Raw genomic sequence first — 25,388 nt, 5'->3', positions numbered from 1 at the left:
CTGGAGATATATTTAGAGGACTGTTAGAGGATTCAGGAATGAAAATGTGGATGAGATGAATGTAAAAATCTTGCAAGAAGAATGGACAGAATTTAATGACTGAACAGATTGGAGGATGAAGGAGAGAAAATGTATGTCCATGTTATTTTAGAACCTTGAACATGGATAATTAGGGGAAAACAGTATTCTTAATAGACATAGTAAAGCAGGCAGGAGACTCAGTTTGAGGGCAGATGATAATGTACAAGATTTTGGATACAATGAACTTGAATGATAATGAGCTTGTATGTTGAGGTCAAATGTCTTATAGGAATAAGGTTGGGTTCTGGAATTTGGTTCTATGCTTGGTTTAAATGGCATTGTCTTATCATTTGACTCAGGAACCAAGCACTTAATTTAGAAAGATATTTTTGCATGTGCTATCACTTTGTACTTTACAGAACTTTAAGTGGAGTCAATACTTGATCAACAATTGTTAATGACTGTCATGGTTAATAAATTTCCATAATGAGTCAGATAAGGAATTGGGGCTAGAAGTCAGGTTTTCTACCCTCTAGCCCAATAAACTACCTTGGAAGATTTTAATAATTCGTAGAACTACAGGGTTGGTAGCATCTTAAAAGTCATCTAGCCTAGTCATCATCCTAAAGCTGAAATTCTTCCATATTATCCCTAATTTATGGTTATCTAGGCTATGTTAGAAGCCCTATGATGGGAACTTAAGGCAACTCATTTTACCTTTGGATGGCTCCGATTGACATTTGTCTACTTATAATTTCAACCCATTTTTCTTAGTTCTCTCCTTGAAGGTCTACAAATCAAACAAATCAGGTATGACTCTCAGTCCATAATCCCTGTGGACAAGAAACGTGTGCTTATTTGCTTTAAGATAACTGAAATCCCCTTCATCTGGTGAACTGGTGGGAAATTCAAGCTCAGTCACTATTCTTTAAAAAGACCCCAGCAAATTGCATAAAGATCTTAAGGTCTGAAATGGTGCACTCATTTACTTCAGGTGTGGGTGCTGTGCTGCCTTGTGGAGTCCTGAGAGCCCCAGTGTGGAGTGTCCAGACTCCTTGTTACTCTACCTTGCTTTCCCCTCTGGAAAACTCACCAAATTTCTGTAATGATTTTTGTTTTCACAAATGTCCAGAGGAATCACTAGCTTCAAGTAGCTTTAATTCTCTGCTCTGCGTAAGTTGTTGAGGCAAAGAATACCAATGGCTTGGTGATGTGTTTGAAATAGGAAAGATAAAGAACAAACACAAATTAATACTCCAATAAATAGTCCTGCCACACAAATTTAAGCCCCGTTGCCCATGGTAGCCCTTGGAATCTTTGACAATCTCCTACAGTTTAGTCCAAGATACATTGCATGATACAACTTTCCAAGACATCGTGTAATGCTTTCACCTCCCGATTTAGGATGGTTTGTGGGGTTGTAGGTACACATATGTTTACTTCTTATCTCAACTTTATTTAGACCAATAGTTAAATTGCTGGTTGTTTCCCAGCGAAATAATGGATTGAGCTGGCCCATGAGAGAATTGACAGTTGAAGATTAGCTCATTTGATTTATGGATTCACCACAGATAAACCAAATCCCCCATCTGTGAATCCCAGAGATTTTAATGCAGGCATATTTTAACAATGGCCTTCCCGATTTTGTCTTCAAAGAACAACAGCATTATAAGGTGGCTACTGAGCTGTGGGATTTTGATTCTTCTGTATTAGTTGGAATTCACAAAGTTATTATTTGTTCACAGGTAATGAGTGTGTATATGGCAGCTACCCTGAAATTCCTTTGGAAGAAATGCCAGATGCAGATGGAGTAGCCAGCACTCCCTCCCTCAATATTCAAGAGCCATGCTCTCCAGCCACATCCAGTGAAGCATTCACGCCAAAGGAGGGCTCTCCATACAAAGCCCCCATCTACATCCCTGATGATATCCCCATTCCTGCCGAGTTTGAACTTCGAGAGTCAAATATGCCTGGAGCGGGACTAGGAATATGGACCAAAAGGAAGATTGAAGCAGGTGAAAAGTTTGGGCCTTATGTGGGAGAGCAGAGGTCAAACCTGAAAGACCCCAGCTATGGATGGGAGGTAAGAATACATTTTGAGTTTACACATTTAAATATATGCAGATGTGTGAAGAAAAGATCAATTTTTAAGGTGGCCATAAAATAAGCAAATTCCAAATGTTGCAAAATGTCTTCAAATAGATGTTTAAGAATGAACCTCCCTTATAATCTTGCTTCTTGATAGAAACAAAATGTTGCCTAAATATATAGCATGATAGAGAGGAACTCAACTAATGAATGGTAAAGAATAGTATCAACTTAAAACATACCAAAGGAAACAAATACAGTTTTTATAATTAACATCGTTTAGAAGCATCATATATGGCCATCCGTATAGTATGTGGCATAAACAAACGTCATCATATGACTAGCTTATTGTATTTTATCAGTTCTTTGGGAGCAAGGCTTGAAAGATTGGAGGAAACATTTGTTTTCTCCATTTTTGTGGCTTAGTTAGTTTGGTTTTATTTTGTTCTACATGGTCATTTTGCTCTGCCTTCTAATATATTTTGCCACTCTTGTGATAACCCTGCTTTGATTCTACATGCTTCTAGAATATGAACACTGTACTCAATTCTGTGATGATTCTTTATATTCAAATTGATTTAATGAATAATTCATGCATAAAAATGATGGCAAAAAACAATATGAAAATCAGTTGCTGGTTTTAGCCATGCTTTTCACAGAACCCATCTTGATAATATCTAAGAATGAGAAGTTATAGTCTGATTACAAAATCAAAGTAAATTTTATTTCAGGAAGAACAGGTAATTATGTGATGTTGAGCTTATAATTTTTGTACAGATTCTGTAGCTGTATCTCCTTCCCATTTATTTTTATTACTTGAAAACTTTTGTGGTTAAATCATAACATTATAATTTCTGGAAAACCTGGTCCATATCCGCAAAATGTATAGGCAATTTCCATATCAGCAAGAAAGTGTTTTTTGGAGATGTGATTGACCCTTGGTTTCCTAGTATTTCAGTTAGACAGAAATCAGATAAACTAGATTTATTTGGTATGTTCTCTTAATATTTATGATCATTAATAGAATATATGGTCAGCATTTTAAATAGAAATAAATAGGCTGTGCCTTCAGGACTTAATTTCACATTTTTGTTCCTTTGTTTTTTATGTATCCTCTTGTGAAATCTGTGCAAAATGCCTCAATCAAAACAATCCCTGTCCAAATTCTAAAATGCCCAAAGTTAAGATCTGGATTTGACATGATGACAAGTGAGAAATTCTTCCTTAGCTGTGTTCTTAGCCACGGCTCAGGTAAAGTTGTGGTTTGGCTACACTGATTTTAGACACGTATATTGATAAGAGATTTTTAAAAAATCACTGTAGCATTAACTGATATGTGAGTTGAATAAGTTTTAGACTAAATGCGTAGAACTTTACGTCATTTTTGTTCTCCTTAAAATAAAGGCTATAAACATTCTAATAATAAGTAACTCATTAAACTTTTATTACAAAATCTCCAGAGTTAAACAACAAGTTCAGTACTGCTCGAGATTATCCAGAAGGCTTGGAATAAACCAAGGCTTAATAACAAAATAATTTTGTAGTCACAGGGTTGATAAATGCAGGAGTATGTCTCCTTAAACAGGATACCTATGATTGGGGGATGAACCTGGGGAAAATTTGGCATTTAGAGGAAATTTAAAAATAATTATTTTTCTTCTTGGGAGTAGAATGTCTTCAGTATATACACAGGAAAATACTTACCTTGAGAAATGTAAAATGATTCTTTTTATTATGTCAAAACTGAGTTTTTTTATTGCTTAGAATTCAAGATACCTCTATAAATAGTTCATGACTCTGGTTAAAGATCACCCATTTCTTCTCTCTCGTTCAAGAATTCATTTGATGGTCAATTCAGTAATTTTCTTCACCATTTTAATGGTTGCCCTCACTTTTGAGAGTATGGATTATCTGCTCCAGATGTATTATGAACAAAACCAGAGAAAGGGCTTTTTTGGTGATTTTGGCAATCTTGTTATCCATGGAGGAGTACTTGAGCTCTTGACTCTAGGTTGTTGTTGTTGTTGTTTTTTTTTTTCTTTTCCCCTTCTAATCTTACCCTAGTTAATACAAAACCCGGTCATGATCAACAAAGGCACTTTCACAAAGGCATCTCGCCCTACTCCTGCATGCTTATTTTTAATCACTCTCCTGTCATATTTGCTCTCAACTATAGCTGATTTCTCTTCTGTTTGGTTAGACAGATAATTGTGATCAACTAGTGTAACCTTGCTTTTTGATACCCCTTCATTTTTAAAAATGATGAATTTAGGGGCAAAAAAAAAAAAAACCTCTTAGGCCAAGGAAAATATTCATGAACAGAGGAAATCCATATTCAGCAAACAATCATTGAGTGCATACTATGCATCAGATTCTTCCTGCTTTCCTTACCGAAACCCAGTCTATCATAACTGAACTAATCATTGCTATCTCCAGTACCATCCTTGCTCTTTTCTACTAACAAATCTCCCCTCCTTGAGCATTTCCTGTATAATAAATTCTATTACCATCTGTCCAGTTGCTGAAGCCAAAAAATGGGTTATGTTTGACTTTACTCTCTCCCACACCAACCAGATATGATTCATAGTTCCCATGTTCTATCAGGACTCCATTCTTTGCACACACTGGTCTTCCTACCTGGGAACCTCCTTTTCCTACCCATCCTTAGCAAGTGTCTATTCATTCTTCAGATTCTTCCCTTCCTTGACATTCTCCTTGACCTTTCTAGTCACAATTTAGTACTGCTTACATTTTGCCCCACCATAGCACCGGGTAAAGGTGAATACATATACTAAAGAATTTAAAACACTGTATAACATCCAAATTTTCTGCCTAGCTTCCTTAATAGAGCAAAATACCCATAGCTGTGTCCTCTAAGTGCAGTGTCCTGATCGTGTTTTATCTGTGGTGTCCGCGGTACTCTTTCATGCTAAGTGCATTACCTGAAATAACCAGACTGGATTAGTCACCTCAGGCTGCTATAACAAAGTACTACTGACTGACTGACTGGGTGACTTAAATGGCAGAAATTTCTTTTCTCGCAATTCTGGAGGCTAGAAGTCCCAGATCTAGGATAGTTGATTTGGCTTCTGTTGGGGACTCTCTTCTTGGCTTGCAGATGGCCACCCTCTTGCTATGTCTTCACATGGCCATTCCTAGGTGCATGTGTGCACACGTGCACACGCACACACACACAACATAGGCTGAGGGGCAGAGTGCTCTGGTGTCTCTTCTTATAAGGACACTGATCCTATTGGATCAGGACCTCACCCTTATGACCTCATTTAGCCTTAATTACCACCTAATGGCCTTAGATATCTGCAAATATAGTTACATTGGGAATTAGGGCTTCAACATAATGGATTTGGGGAGGACTTAAGCATTCAGTCCATAACACAGACATTTAATAAGTATTTGTTTGGTAAAAGAATGAATGAAAGAATGAAAGAGCAAATGAAAGAATGATGTATGGATACAGGATTACGTGACTCATAAGAAGAGATAGGGAGTGGGGCTGAGGGAGTTCCATGGAAAAAGCTAGAATCTGGATTTTAGACATGTGGAATCAAGTCTTAACTCTGCCACTATTGTGCAATTCTAGGGAAATTACTCAGAATTAATTGGTTCTTGCATTTTTATTTGACCCGTGAGCCAATAATAATTGCCCCATGTCATTACTTGTTATATAATTAAAATGAAGTAAAGAGATATGGTAGTCTTTTCAAAGAAGGTTTTTTGAAGAGAAAGCTCAAAGATAATATTGCAGTTAGTGACCACCTTTTTGAACCCTCTTTAAATAGTTTTTATTTTTATGTATGAATGTATTTATTTATTTTTAGATTTTATTTATTTATTTGTCAGAGAGAGAGAGAGAGAGGGAGAGCACAGGCAGGGGGCGCAGCAGGCAGAGGGAGAAGCAGACTCACCGCTGAGCAGGGAGCCCGATGTGGGACTCGATACCAGGACCCTGGGATCATGACCTGAGCTGAAGGCAGACGCTTAACCGACTGAGCCACCTAGGCATCCCGTGTTTAAATAGTTTTTAAAAAGTGTAATATATTTCCCCAAAAAAGGCACTTTTGGAAAATCATTTGAGTTTGTATTTTAGAGAAATCAGGTACTTTTGAAAATATGGTTTACAGACCAAAATACAGAGTTAGGTAAAATAAGCCACAGATATCAGAAACTGATTTCTCCCAAACCAGTACTGATTTAAGAAAGAGAAACTTTAAAAATAGTGTTAGAGTCTGGCAATGATTGCCACCTTGCAATGCCTAAGACTTGTCTCTAACAAAAAGATTTTTGAAGACTGGGGAGCACTTGATTGTCTCCAGGACCTAGAAGTAATTAGGGACAGGACACTTTCTCTTCGGTTAAGAACTTTAGAGTTACTGATTGATTGAATAATAATAACAAAAATTCTGTTGTTCAAAACAAGGGTTTTTTCTTATGTTTTCTTCTAAAGAGGACCATTGTGTGACAACATGGAAATTGCATGGAGAGCAGAGGGGAGCAGGATTCTGGAGTGAGACTTCCCAGACTTAAGTCTTCTTCAAGGCTCTGTGTGCTAGTTGAGAGTTTTGGGAAAAGTTATGTAATTGGTGCCCCTCATTTTATATATATGGGACATGGTGATAATAATTGTACCTATCCAGTGAGGGTTGTAGTGACAATAAAATGTGACACTGTGTGTGAAAAACCTACCAAAGAGCCTCCCACCTGGTAGAGGAGCTTAATAAAGGTGAACAGCAACAACAGAAGCTTGGCTGAAATACAGATCTAGCACAGGGTCATCAGATAGGGCAAAGGCCAACTTTCTTTTATTTATTAATTTTTATGAAATTTTGCTCTCACTCTTCTCATTTCCTGGAAGTTCAGTTATCTCTGGGGTGGTCTAATTATGTTACTCTGGGTTTATCTGAAAAGGAAGCACTGGTTGTTTTCTAATTAACAAAACGAGGATTTGGGAGAGATTCATAAATTTATTTTTAAACCAAACAATAATTTGGGTGGCAAATTTTTTAATGGCCTGAGATAGGTCATGGAAAAACAACGTGAGATTTTGTTTCCTTGTGATATTGTCACTTAGCACATTTTCTCTGTTTATCTTTGTTACCATTGGTCATCATAAAACTCCGCAAGTAGATGTAAGTCAGCTGAGGATGCACCTGTTAGGTGCCAAACCCTCTATTGTCTCCCTCTCACCCAAAATTGATCCAGATTACTTTGATCAGTTAAAATACCAGGTATGAGCTTAACTTTACTTTTTCTCCTTTCAAGCATACACATACTCAGGCGTAAAAAATTATGACATGAGTGGTCAGTAAATTTCTCTTACGTTTTGTTAAATAGATGGGAAGGAATAGTGGAAAGAGATTTTACTGGCATCAGAAACTCATTAAATAATTTTGATGCAGTGCTTTGACAATACATTATGTTCCAGTAATGTAATCCTGAGATGTGGTATTACAATGAATGTGTGCCTCCCTATATCATTTAAGAAGGAATAGTTCTCACATTTGTAAGTTTGTTTTTGAGTTCTGCAGTGATGCCTTGTGTATTGGAACATGCAATCTATATGTTAACTGAAATATGACTATCCACTAAAACAACAGCAACATCAGACTTTCAGGATACCTAACAACTGAGTTCAGAGTCAAGAGGCTGACAGTCAAGTAATGTATGTTTGGTAATAAAGAAAAATGGGGTAGTTTAAGATGTCCTAACATCTCATAGGCACCAAATTTCTTGGAATGGCAATATTTCTCCCTTATTTCCCTCCAGGTTTGCTTGGGCCAAAAATGAATTTTACAGTGATCCGTAAAATGAAATCAATGGTTTGTCATTGATTTTAGAGAAAACGTTTATTCATTAATGGGAAAGCAAGCACACTTGATATGTTGCATATTCTTAAAGGCAGATAACTAAGACCTTTGCCTTAATAATTTTGAAATGAATTAATTCCAGGAGAGGGGAAAGATTGTCAATTATCCAAAAGGGGGTCTTTAATGGGTAGTTAAAGAGAAATGTTATCTAATATAATATATGTGTATTACCATAAAACCTTATATTACAAAGTATTAATTAAATTTTGGCAATGTTATTTAAGGATGACAAATATAGTTTGGATATTCAATTTTACTTTGTGAAGAATTAAGAGAAAATACCAAGATAGGGATGCCTGGATGGCTCAGTCAGTTAAGCGTCTGCCTTCAGTTCAGGTCATGATCCCGGGGTCCTGGGATCGAGCCCCACATCAGATTCCTTGCTCAGTGGGGAGCCTGCTTCTCCCTCTGCCTGCTGCTTCCCCTGCTTGTGCTCACTCGCTCTCTCTGTGACAAATAAATAAATAAAATCTTAAAAAAAAGAAAATATCAAGGTAAAAAGTAATATTTACTAATAGGATCCTGAACATGATTGTCATTGAGGCCCAAGAAGATGTTATAGATTCTCTTGGAATATATAATGAAATCAAGAAAAGAAAATCGGTCTATTTGATTCATTTTGTGCTTCCAGCATACATACATGGTAGGAATTAAATCTCTGGTTATTAAAAGAAAATAGAAGTTTATTCTCCTGAAGCACCAGGAACTACCTGTAGTTTTGCCCTGGGCTCAAGAGGATCCCATCCTGTTTATGAAGAGGTTAGAAATCCCCTTACCCCACGTCCTACCCCTTCCACGTATGTCCTGTCAACACCTGTGGCTTGCTCTTCTTATGCTTTCTTCAATGAAAGGTGTTGATGGAGTTCAACATGTCTACTCCTCTTATTGCTGTTTTGACAACTTCTAGTACTTCCAAATTATAGTCAGTGATGTGGACAAGTCTGATAGCAAAATTTTTTAAAAGTTCCCCAAGTATCAGTGCACCTGTCATGATGAGCACCGGGTAACATATGAAATTGTTGAATAACTAAGTTGTACACCTGAAACTAATACAACATTTTAAAAATAAATAAAAATAATATATAATTATACACCAGACAAAAAGCAAATAACTATATTAAAATTATTCATTAAGTAAAAAAAAAAGTTAAAAGAGGGTGTGCTGTATTCTTCAAAATTTTCAATGTCATAAAAGGCAAAGAAAGGCAGTGAAAATGTTCCAAATTAAAAGAGAAGAAAGAAATAGAACAAAATGTAAATCTGATCTTAGGATTCTGTCAATTGGCAAAAATGGACTTCGGATAGACAGGGTAAATAAAAGTTTGCCAATGTAAAAAACAAAGCAATGTGTTTTACACTTAAAACTTATAAAATATTATGTCAATTATATCTCAATAAAAATTAAAAATAGTAATATTAAAAAAGAAATACACACTTTTCAAAAATCATGAATGTATTTCACATTGACATAGAGGAAAAACTGCAAGACCACCTCAATAGATAAAATCCTAATATATTTTCATCACAAAACCTCTGAGCAAACTCGAAATAAAGGGTACTACTTTGAATTGATGGACAGATAAACAGGCTATAGCTGACATTACAATAATGAAATAACTTTGGACATTTTCCCTCAATGACATGTAAAATTCAGGATGTCCCTATCAATACTCTGTTCCCAAATCGTCCAAATCAGTGCAATATGGAAAGAAGAAAGGAATAAAAAGAACAAAAATTTGAAAGGATAAAATAAAAATGTCTGTATTCACAAATGATATGATTGTTTAGAAATTTATAAATACTAAGAACAAGTGAATTTTATTTTATTTTATTTTATTTTTTTAAAGATTTTATTTATTTATTTGACAGAGAGAATGAGATAGAGAGAGAGAGCATGAGAGTGGGGAGGGTCAGAAGGAGAAGCAGACTCCCTGCTGAGCAGGGAGCCCGATGCGGGACTCGATCCAGGGACTCCAGGATCATGACCTGAGCCGAAGGCAGTCGCTTAACCAACTGAGCCACCCAGGCGCCCCAAGAACAAGTGAATTTTAAAAAGTAAGCCTCATAAAAGGTAAATATACAAAACTGACTTCCTACACACTTGAAAAAGCAATTTGTGTAAATTTAAAACATCATGTATGTCAAGCAATTAAAATGTTTAGTCAGAAAAATCAAATATGTAAAATAAATATAATAAATATTTTTAAGATATCTACACTGAAAAATTCAAAACACAGCAGAAAATTTAAAGACGACCTATATAAATAGAGAAATCGCACTCATCGGTTAGAGAAGTCTATGCTGTTAAGGTAACAGTTCTTCCCAAAGTAACATATTGACTCAGCACAATTCTAATCAAATCGTAGGAGGTTTTATTGTGGAAATTTACAAGTTGATTGTAAACTTTATGTGGAAATGTAGAAGACCTAGAATAGGAAAAAAAAAAAAAGTTCCCCAAGTATCAAGAGTTTTTTTGTTTTACCCTGCCTGACTTGGTGATCAACCAGAATTTGCATGTGAGTCACTTATTTTTCAAAAGAATATTGGGTGATTTTCTTCCAATTAAGACATGTATCCCACAAAATGTATCAAAGTGAGTTTCTTATTTATTCACCCCCATACTTGTGTATGAGTTGCTTAATCAGTAGTGAACCTCATGGGTTCAAAACATGAAATGTTTAATAAAGATCTCTCTTAATAGATTTGACAGTCGATTCTAGGATTTGGTCAATTCTTTATAATAATTTGTTATTCTAGAATACTTAGTTGGGCCACTGCATCAGGATGTTTCATTCTCTAAATCTTTTCTTGAGGGTAAGTTTGGAAGCAGTGAGAAGTAATAGGAAATAACGGATGGAAATTATCTTTGAAGGATAAAAGAGTTAGTGCAGCTTCTTTGCTCCTTAGTTTGTTCAGTGTAACAGTATGGAGAGCATTTCTTCCAAATATGATATGTAGGTAGTATGGAGAAATGGAGACACTGAGGGCATTTATACAATAAATAAAGTTTGTATTAAGGTAGCATGTTGGCTTCTCAAAGCTTATTTACATTGATAGAATCATACAATACAAATTTTGCTGGAGCACTTTTCTTTACACATAGTTCTGTCCAGAAATTTAGAAAAATGAATTTGTATTTCAGCTATAGGAAAATTCAGTACCTAATTGCTATTGTCATTTTTGCTCTGCTACATCTTTTGGCCTTTCAAAATATAGCTGAAGCTGGAGATAGGTCAAATATTGTGTGCTTTCTGAAGAATATGTTCTACATGATAATTAGGAGAATTGTCAAGCCAAAAAATCACAACCAGGAAGAAGTTGTCAGCTATCATTATGACAAAGAATAATATAAAGAGATTTTGTGTGTGTGTGTGTGTGTGTGTGTGTAGCAAATAGATACTAGCGCTACCTGTTGGTTTGTCCTTTCTTTCAAATCAGTATTTGATATAATACAATTTTAGTACAGCACAAGGAATTTGACAGTGCCTTTATTATAAGGGGACTTCTTATATTGGTACAAGGTGAACAAACATTACACAAAAATAGCTTACCTCACTGAGGAACTCTGTATCATGGTGGGTCCACATGACCAAAGGAGAAAATCTCAGAGTTTCCTTCTCAGAGGGACATTCTTGGCTCGGAACAAGACCAGCAGTTTCAAGAACAATTAAAAGTTTATTCTATGATTGTTGGTCATGCGACCTGTCCCCAGTATCTACTACTTCCAGGTCCAAACTCTATCCCATTATTCAGCATGTATCCCATCAGCTTTCAGAACACATTTTTATTCCATCAGTCAAATGTTGCCCTGGACACAGAAAATAATTTGTACCTCCTACCCTAATCCTAGAAAGTCAGTTGTAGAGTGTCATCTGATACAGAAACAATGTCTCCAGAACGCGCACTACACAACCTTACACACATGCACACACACACACGTATGCCTTCTTAGGGTTTTGGTTTTTTTTTTAATTGATCATTTTGGAATCTAAATTTTGGATTTGGATTTTGAATCTAAGCATTTTGGATGTTTGGCCCTGATGCTTAGTCCATGTAACCCATATAAAGTTGGGCACCCATATAAAGTTATATGGCCATATAAAGGCAGTCAGTATAATTCTTTTTAAAAGGCCCAGTAACTTCTCCCCACCCCTCCAAAATTTATTAAAATACCAAATAAATCTTTTTCAGAGCCATCAAATGAGGATTTCATTTATGATGTCCTGAGAAACTTAAATCCTGTCTCCTTATATCTATATTCTCCCTATTATCTATCATTCACCCTCTTACTCTCAATATCTCACATATCCAGCAGGTGCTGCTCTCAAACACTCTCCTCATATCCAGGCCTCTGCCTCTCTGTCTCTCTTTAAATGTATGTGTTTTTTATATATATATGTATATATATAAATATATAATATATATTTAATAAATATGTATTTTTAAATATATATTATTTTTGTATATTTATATATAACAATATATATTCATTAAATATATATATGTAACATATAATATATATATAAAGTATATATTTAAAATCATATAGATCAACTTCTCCAATATGGCCTTTTGGAATTTCCATTCTAGTTAATTTTCCATTCTGGTGTAGTATATTTTCCATTGCCTAGTATCTGGATTTGGTTAATAAACAATGAGCCAGCCATCGATCGGGGAAGGGAGGATGGGCAGGGGATGATGATTACAGATTCCTCTGCCCTGAAATTTCCTCTTATTCCTGCCCCACCTGCACCTAGAGTTTTCCTTATTCAGAGGAAATACGCATATATTTTCTGCGACCTTGACTTGTATTTGCTGTGACCATTGGCCGGTCAGCTCACGTCACAGATCCATAGGAGATCCTTTGTGCCTCCTACCAACTAGCTGACAGTGGTGTTTTCCTCTGACACTCCAGCTGACCTCCCGGGCTTCCCAGGTGTGCATGGCCTGGCACAGAAACCTCAACTGGTTGGCAGCCACAGGTGTGGATGATTTGTTTTTTCTTTTTTCATTTGTTTAGATTCTTGTGGTAGGAATTCAGCAGGTGTGTAATGCCAGCATAGAATCCTCCACCCTGGCACAGAGGCCAGCTGCCTGCAAAAAAAAAAAAAAAAAAGATGTTCTTGTTGGTCTTGCAACGCTGCCAGTTTGGATCCCTGTTTTCCTGGAAACCTCACCCAAGGGCAAGACTCTGCCTAACCAATAAGTTAGGATAGGTTCATCTCAGTAGATGAGCATGAAGAGTCTCCTTATATGAACCTCATCTACAGGTAGGAGCAGGTTACCTTGTTCTGCCCTCATGGTTTTTTTTTTTTTCTTCTTCTTCTTCTTTTTTTCTTTCTAACTTGAGCTGCTATCATTGCAATTACAGGGACGTAGGAAATGCTGGACTTGGTTTCAGAGAGATATAAACCATATTAGGATGCTGTTGTTGACACATACATTTCTGCTCATTTGATTGAGACTCAATAGTAAAAGCACAGATGGAGATTGGTCCACTGGGCAGGGTCCTTCCATCTTCCTGCTGTCTCCTCAGGAAGCCTCTAATCCTGGGACCCAATGATTTCAGTATAGGGCCAGGTAAACTTGGAGATCATCCCTGACCATGTCTAGCTTTAGCAGAGGGGTAAGGGAGGTGAGCTGTGGTAACACTGGGGGAACAAGACAGTGAAGCCAAGAGCCATTGCCATTAGTCTGTCAGCAGTGTGGGGCTGGAGCCAGAGAACCTTCTCTCTTAGCCCTCCTTAACCTTGCAAAAACACTTGTACTGTGGCTTCTCTTGGCTAGGTCATGATAGCTAAAGACATAGATGCGCACACAACCTTAGATTTCTCAGTTTTCCTTTGTCATGGATTTTCCCCATTTTTCTTTTTAGAGTCAGACTTGGAGTTTATTTGATGTTGTTTTTACTTGCATACACATAATATAAGATAGGGGTTTAGGGGGCAGGGAGGCCTGATTCGCCCTATGGGCCCTATACCCCTCTGAATACAGGCATCGGTTGTCCATTTCCTTCAGATAATACAAATGCAGCACAATGAAATGATGACACGTGTCAGAGGGATATTTGTCTTGGAGGGCGGCAGATGGGATGTGTAAATCATACTTGGAAGAAAGGGATGTCACATGTGAGTATCAGCTAGCCAGTAGACTAGTCTTTTATTCTGCATCTGAACCTTCTACAATGCAGATATTTATGTTAATATACATCTGATCTAACAGCACTAGCTGAAGAGAAGTCAACAGTAAACATCATATGGACCATTACCATCAATTTCACAGCTGCTCTGTTTTTGTAGTGGCAGTCATATGTTCGTCTTTAGCTATGTTATTTTAATCGTGGCATCTCTTGAGAATCTAGTTTTTCAGTAATAATACATGAGATAAAACCTTTACATGGAGCTCCACAATTGAGGGTGGTTGATCATATGTCCAGCATTTGATTAGGACTTACTTATATCCAAATCACTGCCTCCTGTTAAGAGATGAGGAGGGATTAAAAATAGCTCCATTGCCCAATGGATGATACTCAAAAAGAAAAAGAATTATCATTGTGTTTAATAAGAGAACTGCCAAGCAATCATAATTCTTTCCATTAAGTAAATATGTTAGAAAAATTTATTATGAAATGACACATTATGCGAGCCAGGAATCAAAGATGACATCCTTGCATTAAATACGGTAGATGCCATTAAGGAAAACAGTCAATATGTCACCAAGCCATGGCCTGTAAAAATTAAATTGATTTGGTAAATGTAAGTAAGATAGATCTGTTTGCTTTCATCATCAATTTTGAGTGGGTGAACAGGTGATGTCACCAACCTGGGAGCGATAAAGATGCAGGACCATCTGGAAAGGCAGGTGATGAATGGGCAACTGCTTTTGGATAGTGACAGTGCTGTGGTACTTTGTCACTTGGGATGCAGTACTTAATAACTTTTCAATACCATCATAATAAATTTCACTGCCTTATTAATATAGAAATGGTGAGTTATTACCATGATGGTGGGTGTAAATAACTGGAGATGCAGCCGTCAGAAGCTGATTGTTTGGGCACGTTTCTTTAAGCAACACAGTTGACTCGTGATAATCAACCCATGTCTATACCCGTAGAGTTTATTGCACTTGTCAAACGAAAAAGTAGTATTATTCAAAATTATATGAAGTCGTAATAAACAAGTTTAATATATTATCAGACTTTTCCTGTAAGTTTCCAAACATGAGGCAATAAATCATTTTTAATAATGTCTTTTCGTGTAAAATAATGTCCTTATACAGTAATAATGTCCTTTCTTAACTATTAACAAAACAGTCGACTTCTTTGTACGTGTTTTAAAGGGTATTTTTATTTGTACTTTTCAATCATTTTCTTTTGCAAATAAAGAGCTGAGGCAGGAACCTTAGAACGTTTCATTAACAAGCTCGAAAGTTGCTGAGTACAGGCCATGTCACACGTTTCCATTTTAATTGAACAGATGTACTTAAGAGTAAACCACAGCAAACGAAATACAGACGAAATTATAAACACGTGTCACTAAGAAGTAGGCAGGAAAGAGCCTCTGATGAGCATCTGTGTGTATTTTATGAAGCCAAAGACTGCCACTTCATAAGTTCGTCACTGATGTCTCCAGTTTAATGAGAAGAAACAAAATATGTAGATAGGTGTAAGTTGAAGATGAATTACTATATCAATCACTTAGCACCATTCAGGGTGTCTGCCATTGTGCGGTGGGAAAATAATTAGATCTGAGATGCTGCTCTTATTTATATACCGGCTGTTCGACGTGAGATGGAATATGGGAAACTTCCTCTTTCATGTCACTGTGGTCTTTATATTGTTTCTTGGCCAGGCTGACTTTTAATTCTGACATTGTCTTTCAGGCTGCAGTCTGCCAGCCTCTTTTCTTAAATGAAATGCCTCTCCACCATTTCTATTACTGCTGAAAAGAGAGCCAGCAGTCTATTAACAGGCAATAAAGTTCAGGAAGCCCAGGACTCATTTCTTGGGTCAGAGGTGAAAATTGCATATAAATGAAACAAAGGTGTGCCTTGATCGCTCAAGAAGCAGCACCAGAAAGAACACACGTGTTGTTAGCCAGAAGTCTCCCACTTAAAGGGAAAGGAATAATCGTAATAATGTTGGCCGATGGAGTTAAGTACTCAGTTGAGAGAAATTATATCAATCTGACAAATATAGCCTTCACAGGAGATAAAGTCTCTAATGACCTTAAATGCATATATTTATCATTTAATTCAACAAGCCAATTCCCTTGGGCTTTTGACCAACGACATTTCCCCTAAAGTTTAGAAATTTTTTACTAGCCCAGAGAAAAACGGCCATTTGTCAGAGGGTTCCAAAGCTAAATGCAGTTGGAAGCAAAGAACAGGAGAGGGGCAAAAAAAAAAAAAAAAAAAAAAATGGCTGATAGAGTCTTTCTACCTCAGAGCATATTAATACGAACTTTCATTGATGGGAGAGCTGCAGTATTTCATGGCTGAACAGTAGGTGGCAGACATTGTAGTGAAGAAATGGGGAAATTTTAATCTAAGCAATTTTCATCTGATTTCATTAACTTCCAAATATGTCATCAGCGCGCACAGCACATTAATTTGCAAAAAAATAAGAACACTAAATAGTTGTGAAATTGCTAGTTGAATGTGGAAAAATCAAAAGGATCCTATAGAAATAAAAGCAAAAAGTCTAATGTTTCATCAGGTAAAGTGTGTGTGAAGCAGGAAAGCCCAAAGAATAAAGGGGCCCTTGTGTATAGTGGGCTTTTCCTCACTGTTATTCTTGGTCTCCACTTGATGAAGTGTATTAGTGATATGCACGAAGCCCTGCGACTCCTGTATCTCCCTTTGTGAGATTTTGCCTCTGCCTTTGTTTGTGCTGTCAGTCAGTCATTCTTTCTCTGGGGCAGCCACATGCATAACCCCAGGATCTACTTGCAAGTAGATTTCTGTAAAACCATAGTGTCCTTCGGCCCTGTGCTCCTTCTCCCCACCCCCCTGCCCCTCAACAATCTGGCCATTCATGTGGCATGGCTCCCTGGCTTGCTGCTTTGTCAGACGGCTAGCAGTTTGTCGTTCAGGGAGGCCCATGTGAGATAGTGGAAGGGACACTGGCCTGGGTGCCAGGAACCTCGAGTTCTTGCCCCAACTTGGACTTGGGACCTTAGAAAGTCGCCTGGTTTTCTCCTCTGGAGTCTCACTGAGGTCTATTCCAGCTTCAGCTTTTGAGTTTCTGAGTTCTGTTCATTTACCCCTCCTTTACTGCTTTTTATCCTTATTGACATGCTCTGTGTTGTTACGGTGTTAGAGACTATGTATTTGGGGGTCATGTTTTGGTCTTTGAACCCTGGGAAGGAGATAAATTAACTTTAAATTAAGTAGCAAAGAGGTGATTGTTTTCAAATTTCTCTCTTATTCAACGAGTATAATTGCGATTTAAACCTGAAATCAAAGCACCTTTGATATGTGCATCTCTTTTTGGATTTTATATTGAGCAGAGTAGGCAGCTGAAGACCGAAGCCTTGTTTTGAGAAGAAAGTAAGTTGTGAGAGGGAGGGTTCTATTCCTAGCTGTCTTTGCAGAGATAAAGGTATACCTTTCCTTCTGTCTCTGGGGTATGATTTAGTGCAGCCTCAACTGTATATTAAGGCAATGTTCAAAGATACCATTTGGTCATCTCAACTACAACACAGTGTCTGGGGCTCATCCCTAAAAAAAAAGAGGCAGTGTAGTAGAGGGGCACAGGATGTCAGGTCTAGAGACAAATGACCTTGGTTCACATTCTCTACCACTTCCTTTGTGACCTTGAACAAGTACTTAATGACTTTTTGCCTCAGTTTCCTCATCTGTAAAGTGGTAGTAACCACAAGGTTTGTCTCGTGGGATTTCCGTGAAGATTATGTTGTAAAGTATTATAAAGGACTCGGAGCAGGGCTTGATATGGCATAGTAAGCACTTCACAGCAAACTGATTTTGATCATCTTCATCACCATCACCATTCCAAAGTTGGGGATGTTCCTTGCATCCCTTTTGTGAGGGAAGGACTGCAGAATTCAGTCTTTGGGGTTGGAGCTCTTGGGGTCGACAGAGCTACCACACTACAAGAATTAAATATTGTCCCCTTTCTGAGTAGCACAGGGAAGTGACCTTCCTCGACCCAATATGTTTGAAACTCTGATAGGTGTTTAAATGGTTCTTTTACAGAAGATTCGAGGAAGCTTTTCTAACCAGGGCAGAGGAGGAGGTTTTGACTCATTTCTAATGAAATTCTGTCGAGAGAGGAAAACGTGCCTATCAGCCCTAACCCTCTCCATGTAATCTTCCTGTGAAGGGCTCTCTCTCACCTCTGTCCTCATCGTCATCTTCCTTGGCCCTCCACACTCCTATGCCTTGCATACTCTGCCCCCTCAGCTCTGAGCTAGGTGGTTGTAGGACTGATCTTCTCTAGCAGTATGTTTGGTCTAGTCTGTGGATTTGGGGACGATGGGTATGCCTTCATTCCAGTTCATGCTCTTCTTCAGTGAGGACTGTGGTAGTATCCTTTCGAATAACCTAAGAAAAAACATGCCTCATGGCAGCAAGTATCTTGCTGGGGCAGCATCATCTAATCTTGAGGAAAGCATACTCTGCCTATTCACAAACTTGGACGTAGGTTCATGTGAAAGAACAGCCCTGGTCATCTCATGAACTTGTCTTCTTCCCAGGCTCTACTCCATCAGTGGAACTCCACACTGAGTGGCTCTGAATCACTGGGAACAATATCGTAACTAAATATATTGTGATTAAGGCTATGAAGAATTTCAGATAAGTGGAAATACATAGCCTAAGTTTTTGTACATTGTCATTTGTTTATTCTTAAATTTCTCTTAAAAATAAAAGTGGCACCTGGTGGGTCAGGAGGTTCTGAGACTTTCTGGGCAGAAATCTGGGGATTCACAGATAAGGCTGCAGAAGACCCCTTATGAATTCTCATATATAAAATTTCACTGTTCACTGTTGCTTTTGAGCATTTTGGACAAAAGAAGTATCAAAACTTGTGGATTTTTAATTTTTCTAGTGAAGAAATACCAAAATATGTGCTATTGAAAACTGTGGGTAAGCTCTCTGACTCACAGGCTATTTGAAGGCTATTGGAAGGGGAGGGAGTACTTGAATTATTGGGTTGAGGATTTATGCCTGAAAGTGACAGTAGCCTGAAGTCAAATTTACCCCTGAAGGAAGACTTGAAGGGTGGGACAGTGATAGGGGGCCTCTACTTTCCTGTGGCACGTTTACCTTCTCCCTTCAGTTCTCTTGACCCTTACAATGTCACGTCCGTGTCTTCTAACTTCTGCGGCATGGACCGAATTGTCACCAAACTGCCACATGCTAATGATTCTTCACTTACACAAACTCTGCTGTATCCTAAGGTCTCTCTTCGTATGGGGGCTTCCATTGAGAACAATCTGGATTTAGTAATACACTTAATTGGAAGGTTTAATAAGAACTTAGTACTTTGTTTTCTTTTGTAACTTGGAAAAGACAGTAATCTTTTTTTTTTTTTTTAAAGATTTTATTTATTTATTTGGCAGAGAGAGACACAGCGAGAGAGGGAACACAAGCAGGGGGAGTGGGAGAGGGAGAAGCAGGCTTCCTGCTGAGCAGGGAGCCCGATGCGGGGCTCGATCCCAGGACCTGGAATCATGACCTGAGCTGAAGGCAGACGCTTAACGACTGAGCCACCCAGGCGCCCCGGAAAAGACAGTAGTCTTAAGAAAACCAGATGTGAATATGTTTTTAACAAGAGAATTTTCACTTTCCTTGTACCTTCCAAAGCATGAAAATTGTCCTTTGAAGTTGTTAATTTTATAAGAATATCATCAGCAATATAAGGGCTGAAGAATCGTTGAGTTTGCCTATAGATGAGCCAGTCTAAAAAATATGGAAAGTACTTGATGAAATCATGAAATACTATGATTTTAATTACAGAGCTACATATGGACCCCTGAACATTGATTTGTCAGGAACATTATGAAGGGTATTATGGTAAGGAGGTATATAATGTCAGTTGGTGAGCTTGACTCAAAAAGTGTTCATTTGAAGTTTGATTCCTTACTCAACCTCCATAACTGATTGATAGGGACATGAATCTCCAATTGACTTTAATTTCTGCTTGAAAAATCTTCCACGAACCTCACTGAGAGTCTAAGATGTGGTTGTAAAGCTTGGAGAGCTTGGGTTTCTGTGTATAGTCCAGCTAAACTCCAAGGACTGAGCCCCAATTGCAATCGTCCAAGTAGTGTCGAGAAGGAAAAAAGAAAAGTCATTTTGCCTTCAGTTTCTGTGGGAGAGGGTGAAAGGTGCTGTAACCAGGTAAGACAACACTTAAAATATTAAGACTTTTAAGTCACAAAGGTCAGAATTGTGATGTGACATGTGATATGAACATAGATAAACATGGCCTCTTTATACTGAATTCTGGTAGATTAGATTTAGTGTGGGTGGGATGGGTCTGGAGACTTAGTTAATTCTACCTGAGCAAAAAAAGACAAAAGAGAAGCACTAATCACCACAATAGGATGTTAGAATTCATTACCTAAGATGGAAGAGGTTGAAATATATCATAAATCAGGTGGTATTTCCACCATCAGCTGCCCCTTGCCAAGACTCTGTTGGCTGTGAATTTATCTGTTATCATGTGAAGACCACTTATGTTTTCAGCCTCATTATAACTTTTATAAGTTTATTCTAGTCTCATGGAAAACTTTATCCATATTTACTCTTTCATTAAATAGTACCTATTCATTTCAGTCCAGACCCCAAATCCTTCCTCCCTATGGAACCCCTGAGGTAAGGAGTTAAGGAAGGACAGAAAGACTGCCTTCAGACAGTCCTCTTTTTGCCTACTTGGCCTAGGGCTCTAATTCCTTCCACTGTCTTGGTCTTCTGTTTTGTAGAAAGAAAAGGTAGTTTTCTGTGGCTCTGTGCAAAAGCATGCACTGCTTGAAGTCAAAAGCTGGATCTCAACACAGTGTATGAACCGGAGCACTCATAGGCAGATTACAAAAATGTCAGAAGAAAATTCTGTAGAAAGGAAAACTGGCCTAAGTGTTAAAAAAATGACTGGCCCTTTATTTTCAGGAAGCATGAAAACCTCGATTTAATATAAGTCCTTTGGTCACTGGGATGTGTCAGAAACCTTGCCCTTTATTCTGGAGTGCGGTGGTGTGGTGTTAGCACTGAAACGTAAACGTAACAAACAGCTGATGTTATAGGCACAGATTAAACATCAGGCAAATGACATTACATCAAAGCTCTTGAGAGAGTCACAAGATGATGAGATGCCAAAGGAAGAGAAGGGAGAGAGGGTCACAACATCTCCGTTCGCACTAGAGGAACTGGCTGTATTAACGCCGTGTCCCCAGTTCTTCCGTTTAGGGAGGTTTTATTTGCACGGAAAATTGTTTTTCAGCTGGAATTTATATGAAGCACTACAAATGGCAGAAGATGGCATACGGTTCAGAAATTCATCCTTACTTTTGCTCGTTACTTGTTGATTAACATATGAACTCCGCAAGTGTGTACTGCGTGTCTGCTCTGTGTCCTGGGGAAGTGCAGCGGCGGGATACAGCGGTGACTGATGCTGGCTTGCTTTCCCTCCCTTCTTCCCTTTTCCTTTCTTCCTCTTTCTCTATTTTCTTGTTTTGGTTTCTTGTATATTTTCTTGTCCTTAGCCAAATGTTAATACAACTCTCTTTACGTAATAGTTTCGGTTAAATTTATTTGGTATCCATCTAATATGTGTCACTTTCCTTCAGAGCAAATATGCACAGGATCTGACCATCTGGGGGACAGTGAGTCATTTTGAGGATGCAGGTGGGAGACACACCTGTAGTCAGTCACTTACAGGGGCGTTTGTCTATACTGAAATGATTTGCAGGTGTTAAGCATGTGCTTATGAAAAAGGGAAATAGGTATTTGGGGTCCAGAAGGAAATTTCCCTCTTAATTTAATATTATTTACCTTCTTCTCTCTCTCAGTCACTCAGAAAACAAATGCATACACATTTAACTTAATGTCCTGAATAGCTGCAAAAAGGAGATAGAAATGCAGCTTTGTTTTACGTGGTTCATAAAAGCATTCTCCCTGGCTCCGAGGATCCATTTATATTTAGGCTTTATAGAAACAATGCTGTAGAGTTTTTTTAGTTTTGAGGACAAAATTGCTTATTAAAATCTGTGATATGTAGTATTTTAATATAGTTCAGCCACATTTTTTAAGGCTGTTATGTAGCTGTTAGCTTTTCTAGTGTTCCTAATAAAGAACACAATTATCTATACTATTTGATGATTACCAGTGAGTATTGGTAAACTCTTTTATGAGCTTTCATGAAAGCGTATTAACCATATGTCATGTACCGTGGCATAAAAAATAGAAACAGTGAGAAATTAAGCAAGCAGGATCCCAAGGCTCTGTCGACATCAAATTTGGCAGATTTTGAAAATTCTGTGATCATTTTTCTCCTTACGTGACACTACTCTTGTTCATTCTTCAAAAACATGGGCCCTAGCGTGGGGAATTCTAGATAATTTGATGCAACAGGTTTAAGTTACCATTTTCATAGTGAAAAGAATAGCTTAGCATGATCCCGATTTTCCTTGGTTTCCTCCCATTCTCAAAAGAAGCAGAGGTATTCACATTTCTTTGTCTAACAGTTTTATAATGTCTTAAGAGATTAACAGTGAGCATGAATGAGGGCCTACGGATTAGGCAACAAAAAGCCTGGGACGTCCACTACCTTACTTGCAAATTTTACATTTTCCAGCATTGCTGAGAGAGTATAGAAACTAAGAAAAGATAATAAGTACCAGAGTCTCAAAAGTGTTTAGTGATTCAAAAAATTCAGATGACATGTCAGAACTGACAGACTGATGGAACCGTCTGTGGCAGGGCCCACTTTTTTGTCTTATGTTAAGCTCTCATACTGAGTGAATGCAGATGTTATCACGGTACCCCAGACAGACAGTCAGTGAAATGTGACAAGCTGTCAGCAAAGTTACACTATGTTGATTTTGTTAAAATATCCACAAGCTTTATAGTTTCTCTTTATATAAAAAACTCTTACCTCATTTAGTCAGGAGAGTGGAAGCTGCTGGAGAGATGGTTTGGGCTTTCATCCTCAGAATACCTTGTTTTTTTTTTCCCCCCCTCTGGGGAAATTTTACTCAGCAAATTAAGTAGTAATACACCCCAAATATCGAATCTCAAAATATCTCAGAGTCATTTTTTTCCCTCTTTTGACTTGTTCTATAATGTTTTGCTCAATTTACATTGCACCTCAACACTTTGGCAAAGGATGTTTCAAGACCAGAAAGAGCGAATTTTCTTCATTTAAATTAGGAGCCAAGATGAGAGGTTAAAAGTCTGAAGGGCCACTTTAAACAAAAAAGCCTTTCTTAAAAGAAGTTTGGGCGTGGAAAATGAAAATGTGAGCTTAATCAAAAACTAAGATCTTTGCTTCCACTCTTTTTATTTTTAAACACTGAAAATTAACACTGGCAAGAGAAAAATCTCTGGTGAAAAACATTCAAGCAGCTCGTGAAAGTCAGTTCTGTTGTCCATCTATGGTTTGGACGTTGAGATTTTTCTTATAAATTGGGAAAAAAATAGCAAAGAGGAATTCTAGAGAATCTTCAATGCTGTAACATCTTTGTTTCTAAAGATAAGTCTTGCTTATTAAGTGGTCATTTTTTGACATCGGTTTCGGATCCAGTTGAACTCAGGCATGGAGAAGTCCGAACAAACAGAGCAACAGTTAATTGAACAAAATGAAATAAAGACCATACATCTGGAAACTGCAGCGGTAACTGTATTGCTTTTAGTGATATTAATGCTATCTTTTAAGCTAAGAAAGACATCAGTTTTGACGTTTTAATTTAACATTGGCAGAGTTTATTTGTGGCCTCTGGGTGCAATAATTGGTTGCCTCTTACCCCCATGTTGAAGGGCTCCTGTTGCATATAAATTTATTTAACTTTGAATTGCAAACTGTTTAATAGAAGATTACTTTACAATCCTAGGTTCCACAGATTAACCTCTATTTATATATTTGCTTTTGGAAACTAAAGGTGAAAGGAAAACATGAGCCATACTTGTTTTGTTCAATTTATATTGTCACAGAGGACATTAACATACAATGAGAAACTGTTCTGTGATTTTGAAAAATGAAAAGTCAAGACATTTTGAAGATAGCATCTAGCCCAGTGTTTTTATAAAACACAGAACTAAATAATCAAACGAAATTATGCATATGGAGGAAATGATTTAGAATATGTTTCGCTGCTAATCGCACTCATGCTGAAGTTTTAAATTTCATCTGTCTGCTCAGATCTATTGTGAGCCATTAAGTGGCTTCCTTTTTTCCCGACAAATTGAATGCTGCAACTCCAAGGAGCTCTTTTGTTCTTTTAATTCAGTCAGCATGGAAATGATTTTCTCATTTCAGGCCCTTTTCTGTCCTCTCTTCATTGTGTCAATAAAATAGAGTTGTGCAGAGCTGCTCTAATCAGCTTAGAGTGCTAATTCAGTGCTCCGGGATGCTATCTGTGTTTGGCTACAGGTGGGCACTCTAAGGGGTCAGTCTCCAGGGGAGTGTAATTGTGTGTCTCCTGGGGCTTGTTTGCAGAATGACCTAAAGCTGAAGCCCCAGCTCGGGAAAGGGGGGGAGAAACTGAACAAACACATGCCCATGCAAACGTATACAGCTGTATTTTCACGGCGACCATTTGCGTGGTCTGACATTCTGAGATTCTAGCAACATTCCTTGCATTCTACCTCTTCTGGGTCTTCTATGATTTAGCCATAAAACATGAATTGTTTTAAATTTTGCACATGTCCTGAGGGTACAAGCTATACAGTATTTCCAAGATGCAAAGTAAAGTCTAGGCTAGGATTTAACACATGGGATAATACGACCAACTATACTAAAAAAGAAAAACAGAAACTGCCAAGTTTGGAAAATATATTCTTTTGTGTCCTGTGAAAGTAGCTTGATACATAAATATGGGAATATTATGAACTAGTAAATTAAGCTTTATGGGCAGTGAGGAATTTCTGACAACTTTGGAGGAGAAATAATGATCAGTTGTTTGGAATAGGGAAAATTTGGCAGGCATGAGGTTTTTGAGAATTAACATGTCTTTGGGCTGTCTTGGGGGGACGGCAAATCTTTCTGGGAGTATTGTCAGTGTGAGTGTCAAAAACGCGTTGTGAATATGGTCTTATTTACTGGGTTTGACGTTTTGGGTATTAGGATTAAAAAGTGCCACAACATCATCTTTTTTTTTTTTTTTTTTCCTAAGATAATTTTGATTTTTTTTTTTCCCTCTCAGTACATTGGGATTA

At 37.7% G+C, this 25,388-nt stretch overlaps 1 protein-coding gene and 1 long non-coding RNA gene across 10 annotated transcripts in view; both read left to right on the top strand.

The window, feature by feature from the left end:
* The window catches only part of MECOM (MDS1 and EVI1 complex locus), a 541,324-nt gene that overhangs the window by 255,464 nt on the left and 260,472 nt on the right, over positions 1 to 25,388 (top strand). For all 9 annotated transcript variants that reach the window (XM_081829261.1, XM_081829240.1, XM_081829219.1 and 6 more), the window contains one exon: positions 1,767 to 2,104. In XM_081829261.1, coding sequence (XP_081685387.1) covers positions 1,767 to 2,104 — 338 coding nt within the window. The remainder of the gene's footprint in view (positions 1 to 1,766; positions 2,105 to 25,388) is intronic.
* Positions 12,506 to 23,453, top strand: LOC145723156 (uncharacterized). Its single transcript, XR_014148030.1, has 2 exons — positions 12,506 to 19,512; positions 19,732 to 23,453. It is a non-coding gene; the product is annotated as an uncharacterized LOC145723156 (long non-coding RNA).

This window comes from Leptonychotes weddellii, chromosome 1 (genome assembly GCF_054177405.1).
Source record: "Leptonychotes weddellii isolate Sample4059 chromosome 1, ASM5417740v2, whole genome shotgun sequence".
Classification (NCBI taxonomy): domain Eukaryota; kingdom Metazoa; phylum Chordata; class Mammalia; order Carnivora; family Phocidae; genus Leptonychotes; species Leptonychotes weddellii.
The sequence above is the reverse complement of the archived record's forward strand: the minus strand, read 5'-3'. Positions and strand labels throughout refer to the sequence as shown.